The following is a 13,665-nucleotide window of genomic DNA, read 5'->3' on the forward strand; positions in this document are numbered from 1 at the left end:
ACCCTACATGCTTTCTGAAATTAGGTTGTACATCTGAGCTTACATAGCTGCCAAAAGGCTTCACCTTTCTTGTGGTTGGTCATTTTTATTTTGGCATTTTCACCAGTCCAAATAATTACTTAATTAGATGCTCTGTCTCCAGAGATAAAGATTTCACTCTGAAAAACAAAATGATACAATTACTGCATGGAGATTAGAGTCCTCTGCAGTGATGTCATTCACTTTGGCTTTGCACTGACATGATTGTGCTTGATCTCAGCTGACAGCTCAGGGCAAACTTCCACTAAGGTCAGGAGCTCTCAAGACTTCACTGTGCACCTATGTGCCAGCATCCAACCACCAGAGACTGGTTCATGTATCCAGACTCAGCTTAAGTTTCCTCCTCTAAATTTTGACTGAAGCAATGTTTGAATGAACACTTCTTTCATCCAGAGAGCAGATGGCAATACCATGGGCTCCTTGTCCAATATGGGAGAAAGGTAAAGCAGAGACAGCAAATGTTGCTCACCAACAAGTGAGGAGTACAGGCAAGAACATCCTTTCTCTTCCTTGTACCATTTTAAAGGAGTCTCTTCTGATTTTTTTTTCATAAGACCTTACACAGGTTAAAATTGATACTCACTACTGTGTATATCTAGCTCTAACCCCTTCTCCCTTTTCTATTTTGAAAGCTTGGCTTTTTACTTTCAGACAAAGTCTTTTCTTCTTTGCAATGCCCCTGGAGAAACCTGCATGCTCACGGAGTATTTAGGGGTTGACAACAGCAGTTTTTCAGATTTTTAAGGGTCAACATCATTTGAACTAGCTTAATCTCATGGGCCTGTGAAGCTGGGTTAGAAATGCTGCCTAAACAAGTATTCCATCCACCTTGTCTTAGTCTTGGCTGAAATCCAGAGACAAGGAGAAAAGCAGATGGAGAGAAAAAGACACAGTTAATTAAAGGCCAGGTTCTGAGCATCTCTATTGCCTTCAGGTCATTACAGACATATCTAGGGAACGCACTCAATTTTATTGAAAGTTCCTTCTTCCTTTGCTGTCAGCATCTAAGTTTAGTTGGCCTTAGGCCTCTTAGAGCCTCATGAGCTTTCCCTTCACTTCATCAATGAGCAGTTTCCTAGGCATGGGTTAAAGAGCAGGCTGCTGCTTGCATAAGGGGAGTTACTCCGGAAACATCGATGTGCCAAACCGTCTGCAGGAGCTGCCACGGGCTCAGGGACCATGTCTCCTGACAGTCCCCACCATCACACAGTCCCCACCATCCTAGTTACCTCTAGCATGGGCTGGAGTTCCTCTCCTCAGCCCCTTGGTAAGGTACACAACTACATCTGTATCAAAGCAGACAACAGTGTCTCAATGGGATGACAAAACCCTGCACCTGAAATGAAGCTCAGGAAAGTCAAAGCTCAAACAGCGCATGAGTCCCACTTTGCAGAGAAAGGTGCAGGTGAACCAGCAATACTGAGAGACCCAGCAAGCACAGGGAGCAGCATGGCTGATGGCAGATCATTAGGTTCTGTAAGGCAGATGGGCTCCCAGGAGGAGGAACAGGGTTATTTATGCTGCCATGATGGAATTAGCAGCAGAGCAGAGGCAGTGAAGGCAAGATCAGGGATGGGATGGGGCACCATAAACTCAGGTTGTCCATGTGAAGGAGTTAGAAATGTGGGGAAAGGAGACTTGGGGTCATCCCTGAAGGAGGACAAAAGCTCTCTATTTAATTTCCTATATTCATATAGTTTCATTCATTTATTCAGTGCCTCCTTAGGATGTATCGAAACCCTCCCCATACATTCTTAATGTAAATACCCAACTCTAACAGGGAGGTGTCTCCTAAACCAGGGAAAGCTGGTGCTCCTAACACTGCTTGTGGTTTTAGACTGCCTGCTAAGCTGTGTGATTCTACTCATTTTCTCCACAGGGAATTAGGTTATTTCCCCTCAGAGTAAACACAGCATTTTCCAGCTATTATATGTGAATTCTAGGATTCTCTGCATTTAATAGATTTTGTATAAATCTATGTGCAGGAAGCAGAGCTAAAGATTTGTTGCTGGATCAACCTGTCAATACTGAAGTGTCTAAAGAGACACTAAATGTACTATAATTGTTCCTAAAAGTCCTCAAAGCACAATAAAAGACTTTCAGGGAGTGATTCAGCTGCTCACAAACAGTTATGCAGTGCCATTCCATACAACCAAGTAGGGTTTGTAAAATAATCAGGTGGGACTTATAGAGAGGACACCTCAGAGGGTTCTCTGATTTTCAACAACAGCAGCTTGAGGCCATGTCAAAGAGCACTAGATGCTTCATATAGCAGACAACTGAACTGTCAGTGTCTGTAGTGACTGGAGAGACAGGACTTTTGCATCTATCAGCTTTAACCACCCAGCCCAAACCATGGTAGCTGCTTTAGAGTTGATCTAAATCTCCAACAACATTCATTTTGATTGCAGAGAGTTTTTAAGGACAGTACCTAGCAGACTGAAGCCTTTTGTGACTCAAAGCTCTGAAAGCAATTCCAGCATTTTTACATAGTACCTCATGACACAGACACTGTACCTTGTAAAGGTAAAAAACTTGCAGCTCCTGGACTGCTGTTTTTTTGCAGATGTCTTTCCAGTACTAAACTTTATTCACTTAGCAAGTTCAAAGTGCAAATCTAGCATCAACCACTTCACAATAGCTTTTGGCTCTTTCCTTTCCTCTCCTCTGAATACCATTTAAAAGCAGTGACTATAACATCAATATTTAACCACAAGGCTTGTTGTTCCCCCAAGGAAGTGGATTGCTGTACACATGGACTAAATCACAGTGCCTAGACAGCTGATGATAATGAAAGCATCATTCAAGATGAGACACTTGATTGCTACTCTAAAGCTAACCAGTGAAAGAAATGTGTAATCTCTTTTTTTCATTGTATTTGAAATGAAGCCACTTGCTTAAGTATTAGTCATCTGGATTTATATAGCTCATTTTCAGAACTGTGTTAGCACCTGGCAATCCAGCCTGAGAAAGCATCAGGCTATCCCAGTCATAGGCCCATTAGATCTCTTCTTCTTTCTGCAATGTGTGACAGACTTCTTTTTTTCCTGACATGATTTACTTCCCACTTGACAGGGGACAAATCCATGCACCCAGAGCAGCTGCCTGATGGAGGGGAAGCAGCCTGGCAGTGGTGCTCCCTTCCCAGTACAGCTGGTCAACAGGGCTGGTCCCTGTGCCAGCACTCTGCCACATCTCACCCCCCTCAGGGTAACAGGGTACCCCAGGCACAAGAAAAGAGAGTGAAAAAGTACTTTATTTTTTGGCTGTGATACAAAGACCAAGGTAATGTTCTATATTACTGCCCATGACATTTTCCTGAATATTGAAAGAGATTTTTCCTGCTATAAAAACTATCCCTCTCTGCTTTCCCAGCTGTCTTTGTACTTCCTTTCCCAAGTGTTTCACTGTTGGTTTTTCTCTGCCTTTGCCTTAATTTTCTGCAGTGTAGCACAAGTACAAAGCATGCTCCTGGCAGAAAAGACCCTGAAAAAATCTGCCTGACTACAAGCTGTGCAGAAGCCTTCTTCATGTCTTCTGCACATCTGGAGATGCTGCTGATAAAGACAAACAGCCAGATGATGATACCTAATGATTTATTTTTCCTTGGGGGAAATGCTGAGGATACTGGATACACTTTGTAACAGTGCATCCAGGAGAGTTTATATAAGCAGGGAGAAGAATTAATAGGCAGCCTTATAGGGAGAGATGAATTTATGTAAATGCATAAGCATTAAGGAGATTCACTGGAACACCAAACTCCCGGGATCCAGTCTGTGTCCCTGAACCCAGTGGGTGCAGTAGAACCAGGAAGGTCTCTCTCACAGTGCAGGGACCATGGGGACAGATATCACTCTCCAGAAATTATCTGTATGTCAGGGATCACAGGAACACTGATGTGGAAAGCAGCTGCAGAGCTAGCCAGCAGGAACTGAAGGCACCAGGTGTATGGGGATGTATGGCTGGAAATAAGGAGGAGCTTGGATGCACTGGGTAAGGCTTGAGAGCACTGATTTGTATAAAGAGATGAGATGAGTCTTAGCCTGCATGTGCATTAGTGGGAAAACTGCTCACTTGCCATTGACTCCTGACATGCCTTCTATTTTTGTAACAGTTGTAAGCAATTTAAACCAGTGAGCCTGAGTCACTGCTATGGTAAACTGCAGTGCTCCAGTGTCTTGTCAACAGTCAAACATACTGAATGGTCTAGACAGAGTGCTTGGATTTTTGTCTGCTTATAAATTAATTTGCCTGGGAGCACCCAGACCTTCAAGCTGCACACCTGGCAAAAAAGGGGGTCATGACACTCAAGGGGCAGCACAGCACTTTGTCTCTGTAGGAAAGCATTTCCCAGGGCTAGGGGATTAGGGAACCATTTAAAACCAGGGAATCATATATAACACAATGAAAGGGGGGAATTTCTCTGGCTTTCCTCCAAAGCCAAGCATTATTCTCATTGATCAGAAAACAGATCTCCATCTCTACAGAGAACATTTCTTCTTCCATTTGCTAAGTGGAAAATGACAAATGAGCTAGCTGTGCCCTCTCCCACATCCTTTCTGCTGCCTGTCCAGGTGTCCCCGTTGCTTTGCCCTCCTTCAGCACACCACAGCAGTATCAGCAGCTACTTACTTGGCACCGCCAGCAACCTCGGGGGCGGCGGAGGTGGAGGAGGCGGTGGTAACAGTGGAGGTGGCCTGCACTGGCAAATTTCCTGGCAGCTCTCTGTAAATTTCTCTGCTACAGGCTTGGAGCATGACTTCTGGGGCTCACCCTGAGTGATCTGTAAAGAAACAAGTCATTGTATGAGCAGCAGAACAGTGAAAACTGATGAATGTGGTTTTTTAGACTTGAGTACCTGAGTGACACCTCAGACCTGTAGCGAGAACTGAGCTAAAGTTCCTAAGATGTCCCTTCCCTACATGGTCCCCATTTTTAATATTTCTTTTATTTAACACAATATGTTCAAGAACTCTTTCCCTCTGTCAAATTTGGTTGAGACTGGCCAGCTGGTTTCTGAGTTATCATGGGGTAAGGAGAAGGCAGGCAGTGGCAGACAATACGATTGCATAAGCCTTCTTTCCTTAGGAAAGCCATCTAGCAGCATGCATTATTCACAGGGTCATTGCTGCAAGCCAAAGAGAGCTAATAAAAATTACAAGACAGTTAGGGTCAGGATTATGCTCATTTTCCTTAAGGCAGAACTGAGAGCCAGAGGACATCCCTCCTCTGCTTTGCCAGCCTCACTTGGAATTTCAGAGAGCATTTCACAGGGTGTTTCACCTCCTGCCAAGAGGGGAGGCTACCTGCATTTTAATCATCTGTGGACCACAGCAATAACATGGTTTAAATGGAAATGCCACATTGTAGCCTTCTATGAGATGCAGTGTTGGCTAATAACAAAAGTGAGATGAGACATTGCAGAAGCCAAGCATAAGCATCACTTGGCCATGAGCAATGATTTAGCCAGTGCTGGTATACAATATATTCAGTAGCTTGATCTAGTCATGACAAGGACTATTTATTAACAGCATATTTTTCTTATCATAGAAGTATTTACATAACTTGGGATTCAAGGAATATTCAGAAAAATTTGGCAGAATATAATGCAACAAAATGGAGTCAGTCCCCAATGAAAAGGAAATTTGCTGAGCATCACAGAAGCTTCTGAGAGGTGTTAGCTTCAGAGGTCTCTAAGCCAGCTCTTTTTGAATGACTTATACAGGGTACAATTTTGAAGAGACAAAGCAGAGCCTAAAAGATTAATAAGCATGTTATCTAACGAGCGCTTTGAATGTAAGTATTAGGAGACTGCCTGGGACAGACTTGTGTCCTGCTGAAGCTAAGGACAGTTATGCTAGCATATTTTCTTTTCAAGTTTGGTCTCAGGCAGGCTATTGTCCTAATAGTTTTGGCCTAACATCACCTTCTTTAATTAGCTTTTTCCACAACACGTTGGTCGTCACAAAGAAGATGTCTCATGCCATGCTTTCTGATGTGTTTTAGGCAGGCTTCTTCTGCCTCTCTGGCAGGGTCACCCAGGGTTGCCTTCTCCCCACTTCTCTCTCCTGCCCAAGTTTTTCTTCCCTCCCCCTGCCAGCTCTGGGCACACAGTCTGTCTCCTCTTCCCTTTCAACCCTGGCCCCCAGCACAGCCAGCATGCCTCTTCCACTACCCTCAGCTGAGCACCAAGGGGGCTGCACTGCCCTGCAGGAAAGCTGTACACAGTCGTTTCATGTATTTCTGGCCAAAAAGAGAGACGTGGCTAATTAAAACAACATCAGTGCACAAAGGACGCGTTCACATGCGTAGGAGGTTTCTAAATGCAGAAAGACGCATTACTCTGGCCTCAGGGAAATGGAGGTAGAGCTTTGTTGATTAAATATTATGGGGAGGGAGGAAAGAATAGAAAAGGCTACGTGTAGCTAAGTTGGAAGGACAGCTCAGCACAGCATAAGGCAGAAGGCTCAGTTCTTTAAACAGCTTGTCTAGATCTATTACCAAACATAGGGAAAAACAAATTCAGCACAAGTGCTTTCCAACTTTCCCCTTCGCCATCAGGTAACAGTAAGAGGATGGTTAAAGATCATCCCAGACAGCTTCCAGGAACTTACACAAACTCTCTGAACACTCTAATGAATCAAAGAGACTTGGCTGTGTAATCCCTCATGACTAGTAATAAATCTGTCAGCTAAGAAGGTTTATTTGTTTTTAAAGTAAGTGATCCCAGGCAGCAGAATATCCTCCATGCTGCTTCAGCTCTTCCAACACTGCTCACATGAGGGGTTGGGGTTCCAGGCATGCACCCAAGAAGAGCCCAGTGAGAGAAGTGTCCTTCCTGTGCATACCTGGGGTACCTCCTTGTTCAACATGTGTGACCAGATTTCCCATGCTGACAGAAGGAGGTGGGGCAACACCTCTCCAGTGGTGTTGGCAGCTTATTAGGAAGCAGCTGTTAACTCCTAGCTACAGCCTGGGCCCTCAGTTATTGAATCCTGAGTGCTTAGTACAGTCTTACAGGGGACAGTGTGATGGGAGAAGATGGACACAGGGAAGAATAACTGAGCAGACTTGGAGCCAGCTTCCTTTGCAGATCAGAAGCAGCTTTGCATATGTAAGTTTGAAGACAGTGCTGGTATGGCAAAGCTACGTTGACTTATTGTTCTAACTTAATATCAACCAGAAGCAAAAGCTTGCTCTGTCTTTTTTTAGAGCTATTGACTACTTTTAAATCCCTGCAGGCTCTCCTCCCTTAGGCTGGTAATAGAGTGTCCTCAGAAAATAGTGGATAATTTTCTCAATTACTTTGCAGACAAGATTAACACTATCATGGCCAGTCACTTGCTGCTCCTGCTCCTGTCTACTTTAAAAATATTATTTTAGGGGGAAAAAACCCCAAGAAAATAAAAAAAAAAAAAAGGAAAAGTTGCTTTATTTCTCAATACTTTAGCCTGAACCTCTATAACAATTTCCCATGATCATTTTTAAATAGTCAGGAAAGAACTGACATTTAAAAGCATGGGCTTTATCACCTATTTGTTTCCCTTCTCCTGTCACTGGGTGAAATGTGTGGTTGTTAGAAGACAGAAGTAGGAACATAAATATTACCTTGACGAGTTTGTCTTAAAGGCTTTGTTTTAAAAACAAGAATATTTTAAGTTGGTTGAAATCTGCCAAGAAAAGGAAAGACCCAAATTGAAGTTGAGGGCCTCGGGGAGGAGAGGCATAGTCAAGGACTGCAGCAAGAGGACGGAATAGTAACAGTAATATAAAGCAGCAGATAACAGTAGCAAGATAGAATCAGGGAAAAAAGGAAGGCATTGGCTCCTTTTCAAGGAAAAAAAAAATCCCTCTGTTGATGCCTATTAATCTTCTTATGAAAGAAATGAAGGCTATTACTTGTGTTTTCTAAAGGTAAGCAGAAAAAAAACCACTAGAAAATATGCTTTAGGGAACAATCTTGCTCTGGCAGGAGATGATGAAATAATACTTCATTGTTTCTTTCTTACTGCCTGCAATTCAAGGTAAACTTCCTTTACAGCATATGACAGGAAAAGTGTTTTGAAAGAGCCACACCTTTCTATGGCCAGGTCAGCTAAAGGAACCTGGCCTCAAACTCTACTGCTTATTTGCTCTGGCAGACCTTTCCATGGCTCCAGAATGGCTTTGGAAGACCTTTGCAGGTAAGGTGTAACTGGAAGCCCACCAGGCTGCCAGGCAGTTTGTGGCACAGAGGTTGCCTTGGCAAGGGATCACCTCTGGAGAAGGATCCACAGGCTTGTTCCCTAGCTCTCCCAGCCAATCCTCTGGTGCTGAAGGTGCCATCAACAGCTTTTCTTGGCCTATCTGAAACTTGGTTGCTTGTTTGGCATGAGGCTTTCTTAACACACTGAGCAGTTGGCCAGTCTAGACATACGCTGCCTGGACTTTCAGCTGCTGCATTTTTTCCTTGCTCTGAAATATGTAGAGCTGACTTTATGGATTTGTGTATTTGATGTGAATGTGTTCTGCAAAAAGGAAAAATGTTTTAAAATACTCATGGAAATGAAAATCTGATCCGCAAATGTCCAGGGAAGAACAAACAGAAAGTGGTAAAAGGTGGTTTCCTTTTGCAGTGTCTGTTTCTGAAGTTTGTGCCTGGGGAATATTTCTCTTTAGTCCAAGATTTCTTTTAGAAACAGTGATGCTAGTCCTGTTTTGCATACCATGGAAGAATAAATCTGCATGTGGCCAGAACTGTTTAGTATTTCAGTAGAGTCCCATGGGGTTGCAGCAGTCCACAAGCACGTTCTTCAGAGTGGGATGGGAAAAGAGGATTAATGCAGTCCCTGGAGGGTGGCCTTCTTGTGACTTTCTTTAATCAGGTAAAAGGAGGAAAGCTTTAACAGAAAAGTGCAGTTGACTGAAGGCACAGAGACCTCTAAAAGCCTGCTGATGTAGCAAGAGCTTTGTCTCTTGGTAGCAGTCTACAGAGATGAGATGAGATGAGATGAGATGAGATCTCAACACTGCTGCATAAATCCCAGGACAGCTCTGTGCAATTCACATCAGTTAATCCAGATCTATGTTTACAAAGCCAGAAAAAATGTGTCCCTGCTATTTATCATGACCCTTTCTGCTCTTTTTTAAATAATGTCAAAAGCCTCTGACAGAATCATCCCTTCTCTCTTGTCACAGAACTGGCTTCCATGCTAATAAGAAAAGATTGTGGTTCTGTTTTGGTTTTGGTTTTGGTTTTATTAAGACAAATGTTTCTCCTTTGATTAGCATCTGACTGATTCTTTTAAGTGTCTCAAGGCAGGACCTAAGGAAAAAAAGCCAAGGTGGGAGGGAAGACTATACCACACTAAGTCATTGTGGGGACAAATGCATGCAGAGGGGCTGGGGGATGTGAGAAAACATGCCTGCTGCTAGAGATGGAGCAGGGGCAGGGCAGCGACGATGCAACAGCACAGAAGTAGTCAAGGAGAGAATGGCTTGTGAGACTGAGGATAAGAGCAAGGATTATGACTCAACATGGGGAAGGGAATCATGGGAGGGGTTCAACCATGAAGGAATTTCAGCCACAGGAAGGATGGAAGGCTGGCATGCCAGTGAGCATTTCACACCTGCCCTTCCCATTGGAATCTGCTGATGGGAGCCTGGTTTTGGAAAAACTGAAAAAAAGCAGGCTTAGTGTTTGTTCCTCCACAGAACAGCAAGCAATAGCACAAGTACAGCTGATGAATGGGTCATTCATCCAAATTATAAATTATTGCAAGGAAAGGCTACTGAGGTCCTTGGCTTTTGTATTTCTCAGAGCCTGTTTCAATATTTATAATTGTAATTGTTTTAGAAAAATCGTTTTACATCATGTGAGTAGTTTGCCAGAAAGATGTTTATCCGAGGTTTTTTTTCTCTGCTCAATTGACTGATAGGGGAGAGGTTGCAGGAGGCATCTCTTTTCACCCAACTGTGCTTCCCTGAGAAATTTAGTTATAGTTTAACTTAAGATTAGCTACTTGAGGAGGACAGCAGGGAGGTAGCGCTGGCAGAAATTTTTATGACAGGACATTGCTTTAAAGGTTGTTTTTGTTGTATTTCTGTTCATTTTAATCCATAAGGAGTACAAATCCTCTTTGTCATTCATGGCAAGAGACAAGATGCTAAAACAAACAACATCTCTAATCTCTTGGGAGTCACTAAGTTTAGATCAGCGAGTAAAAGATGTGGAGTCTACACTTTGTTTTTCCAAGAAAGAAACTGTAATTGGTCTGTTCTTGAACGGCACTTGGCTGGCTCATCAATCACTCCTTTGAAGACTTTTATTATAAATAAACTTTAAAATATCGAAGTGACGCATTTGAGATGAGCTTTGCCGCCGTTCCGATTCTCCAAACTGGATGGGCGCTCTCCCTCACCGTGTACCAATTTCTCCCAGTCTCTCTTGCTGGCCACCCACACTACAATCAAGGTCACACAACACCACGGCGTCGGAGTTGGCAAAAGCTGATTCAGCCCTTTACCCAGAAAACCCTCAATTCAATTCGCAATCAATACAGAAAACCCACGGCAAGGCGCGACCGCCGGGGCTCCGCTCCGCTGCTGCTTCTTTGCGTGCATCTTGCCACCTACAGCAAAATGCGCTTCCCAGCCCTCTGACCGCCGGCGCGCCGAAGAAAGTCAACTCCATCCTGCCGGGACCGAACACTCTCGGACCGAGTCCAGCGCTCCGAGGCTGGCACCGCCGCCCGTCCCGCACACCCGCCGTCCCGCAGCACCCAGCAAGGGGGGCCCACGCCGGGGACGGCAACAGCTCTCCCGGCTTTGGGGCCGCCTGCGCGACCACCGCCCCGCCACGGCCTCCTCCCCGCAGTGCCGGGGGTGCCGGGGGGGGCTCTGCCCGCGCCCCCGCTTTTCCCCCGCCCCGACCCCGCCGCCCCCCGCGCCCCGCAGCTGCGGACGGGCTCGGGCGGCCCTACCTGGAGGGATCCCCAAAGCGGGTGGAGGGCACAGTGCAGCAGCAGGGAGGGCCAGCAGTAGCGGAGCAGCCCCAGCAGCTGCCGGAGCAGCATCCCTCCTGGGCGGGCGGGCGGGGGCGAGGGCTCCGGGCGACCTGGGGAGGGAGCAGAGCGAGCCGGCAGCAGAGGCGTTGGCTCGCACCCATCCCCGGAGCGCGACTGTCCCAACTTTAATTCTGGAGGGGAGGGAGGGAAGGCGGGAGGGAAGGGGGGGGGAGGGAGGCAGGGAGATGGGCGGGTGGGGAGGGGAAAGAGTGGTCGGGAAAACCCAGAGCCCTGCAAGTCCCGGCTCCCTCAGCAGGGAGACGCGCCTCCACCCCCGCCCTGCCCGCCTCCCTCCCCGCCCGCCCCGCCGGCTTCCCCTCCCTGGGATGCTCCGGCTGTCGCCGCCGGCAGCCTCTCCGTGCCGGGGGCTTCCCGGCCGGCGCTCACCGCTGAGCTCGGGGCTCCCGCACACACGGGAGGGGAGCGGGAAAAGTTTGGAGCCAGGCGCGGGAAAATAGAGGCAGGGCCGGGACCAGGGCCGGAGCCGGAGGGGAGAGGCGGGGAGAGCGGCGCGGCCGGGCAGCCCGGGCAGTGCATCTCCCACCAGCCCGCCGCCGCTGCTGCAGTGATTTTTCAAGCCCATCGAGGCAGTCCCTTCCGCGCACGGCTCCCCTCGTCTCTCCCTCCCCGCCCGGGCTCCTCCCGGCGGCAGCTGCCCTCGGCTGAGCCCCGGCGGGCGGCCCCGGGCGGCTCGGGAAGCGCCGCACCCGCCCCCGCGCCCTCCCCGCAGCCGAGAGCGGCACCGACCCCAGGGGAAGCGCGGGACGAACCGGGACCCCCGTCCTGCAGGAGCCCCATCCCGAATTGCGGCCGGGAGGTTTTGGGGTTGGTGGTTGTCGGCGTTCACCCCTTCTCTCATGAGTGATGAAAGGGTTTGTCCTGCGACAGGCGGGACATGGGGCCGGGTGGGCCCGGTGTCTCTGGGATGTAACAGGGAAGACGCTTCATGGCATTTGCAGTTCTATGTTCCAACAAAACACGCGGAAATGTGTAACAGTGCATGAGGGGAAGTGGATGGATAGACCACCCTCCAATATCAAGGCACCACAGTCCGGCTTCCCCACAGGAAGGAAACAGTAGGAAATCAAAACCATCTTCAAGGATGAAGATGGTTTTGCTTCCAATGAAACCCTAAAAGCAAAACAACTGTTTTGTGAATGGTGGCTATTGCTGAAAGTTGGGCCTTGTGAGTGTCAAGATGACCAAGTGGTTGGGTCCATGACACAAGGATCTTGTTTTCAGTGTTTCAAATGCAGTAAAACAACATGGGTATGAACAAAATACTAGTTCCAAGGTTTACATTTCATATTGAGAGATGAATGAGTTTGAGGATATTGACTTTAGTTTTTCTTTGTATTTCTTGTGCTCACTGAGCCAAGTTTAATCATCAGTTTCATAAAAAATCTGCTCGGAGAAGCAGGAATGGAATTAACCTCTGAACAGATACACAACTAAAATTCTTTTTTCATACCACTGTTACATTCATTTCATGTCCATTCATTTCAGCCCCGACAGGCACTGTTTTAAATGTCAGGACTATCAGGCCCAGCAGCATTTTACAAATGAGAACAGCGCACTGGAATTTAATGGTGTTACACCTGAGTTGAGGTAGAGTCGTTGAACCTAGGCATCTATTTGTAAATCCCTGTCTTGTGGTTTAATAAGAGCAGAATTCAAAGAGGCAGAGACATTATGATCTTGGGCATAGGCAGTAATTGTACAGCAAAGATATTTTCTGTGATGATGCTGAAAAAGATGGCGTCCTTTTCTGTAAGCCTACTGTGTAATACGCTGGGCTTAATATATTGTGCTCATTCAATTATAGTTTTAGTGAGCTGGAGTCACAAGAGACAGCAGAGCTTTTCAGGCTTTCTGGTGATTTCCTGAAGGTATTTCAGCACTTGGTCACAGTACAGAACATAATAAATTGCACCATCTGTATACATAGTTCTTGGTTCCTGACAGAATGAGAGATAAGGCTTTAGGCATTCTATGCCAAAAAAATACAACATAGATTTATTTTCTTTCAGTATTTACAATGCCTTAATGTCTGAAGAACTGTGGATTTTCCTGCCATTAGCAATTGCCCAAGTAGCTGTCTCAAAGCACTGTTCCTGTGGTTCAAACACAACCCAGGGAACTGAGGAGACAGAGCCAAACTCAACCCACAGTCGCACGGAAGCAAGCGCAATCAGGGATATTGTTCTGACACAAACAAGAGCAGAGTTTGGCCCAGGTAATCAGCATCTTTTCTGTCTCACACTGGTAATTGACAGTTCACTTGGGAAAATGATTGGGCTGCAAATATATTAAATCCAGCCTCTGGACCCAGTCATATGGTCCACACAGAAGCATATTTCCCATTAGTCTGAATGGCTGAAGAAAGGGCTGAATGTGTGCCCTGTTCTTGTCCACATGACACCAGTACTTTTCATTAATTACTTCAGCTTCTCTGTAGTTTCTATGGAGAGAAAATAGAGTCCAGGAATTTTTTCCACTTATAAGGAAGATAAATGATCTAATTCTTGCAAGACTGTAGGCCCTGAACCAATGACAGGCTTGGAATATGTTTTGTTTAATA

The 13,665-nt window shown here is 46.2% G+C and overlaps 1 protein-coding gene across 2 annotated transcripts in view; it reads right to left on the reverse strand.

Moving 5' to 3' along the window:
* Window positions 1–11,223, reverse strand: part of PRIMA1 (proline rich membrane anchor 1) — a 49,785-nt gene extending 38,562 nt beyond the window's left edge. The window contains exons 1-2 of one of the 2 annotated variants that reach the window (XM_050975388.1): window positions 11,001–11,223; window positions 4,672–4,822 (exon numbers count right to left, since the gene is read on the reverse strand). In XM_050975388.1, coding sequence (XP_050831345.1) covers window positions 4,672–4,822; window positions 11,001–11,093 — 244 coding nt within the window. In that variant the 5' untranslated portion in view covers window positions 11,094–11,223. The remainder of the gene's footprint in view (window positions 1–4,671; window positions 4,823–11,000) is intronic. The other variant, XM_030240324.2, reaches the window with a different exon arrangement.
* Window positions 11,224–13,665: the final 2,442 nt, after the last annotated feature.

The sequence above is a fragment of the Serinus canaria genome, chromosome 5 (assembly GCF_022539315.1).
Source record: "Serinus canaria isolate serCan28SL12 chromosome 5, serCan2020, whole genome shotgun sequence".
Classification (NCBI taxonomy): domain Eukaryota; kingdom Metazoa; phylum Chordata; class Aves; order Passeriformes; family Fringillidae; genus Serinus; species Serinus canaria.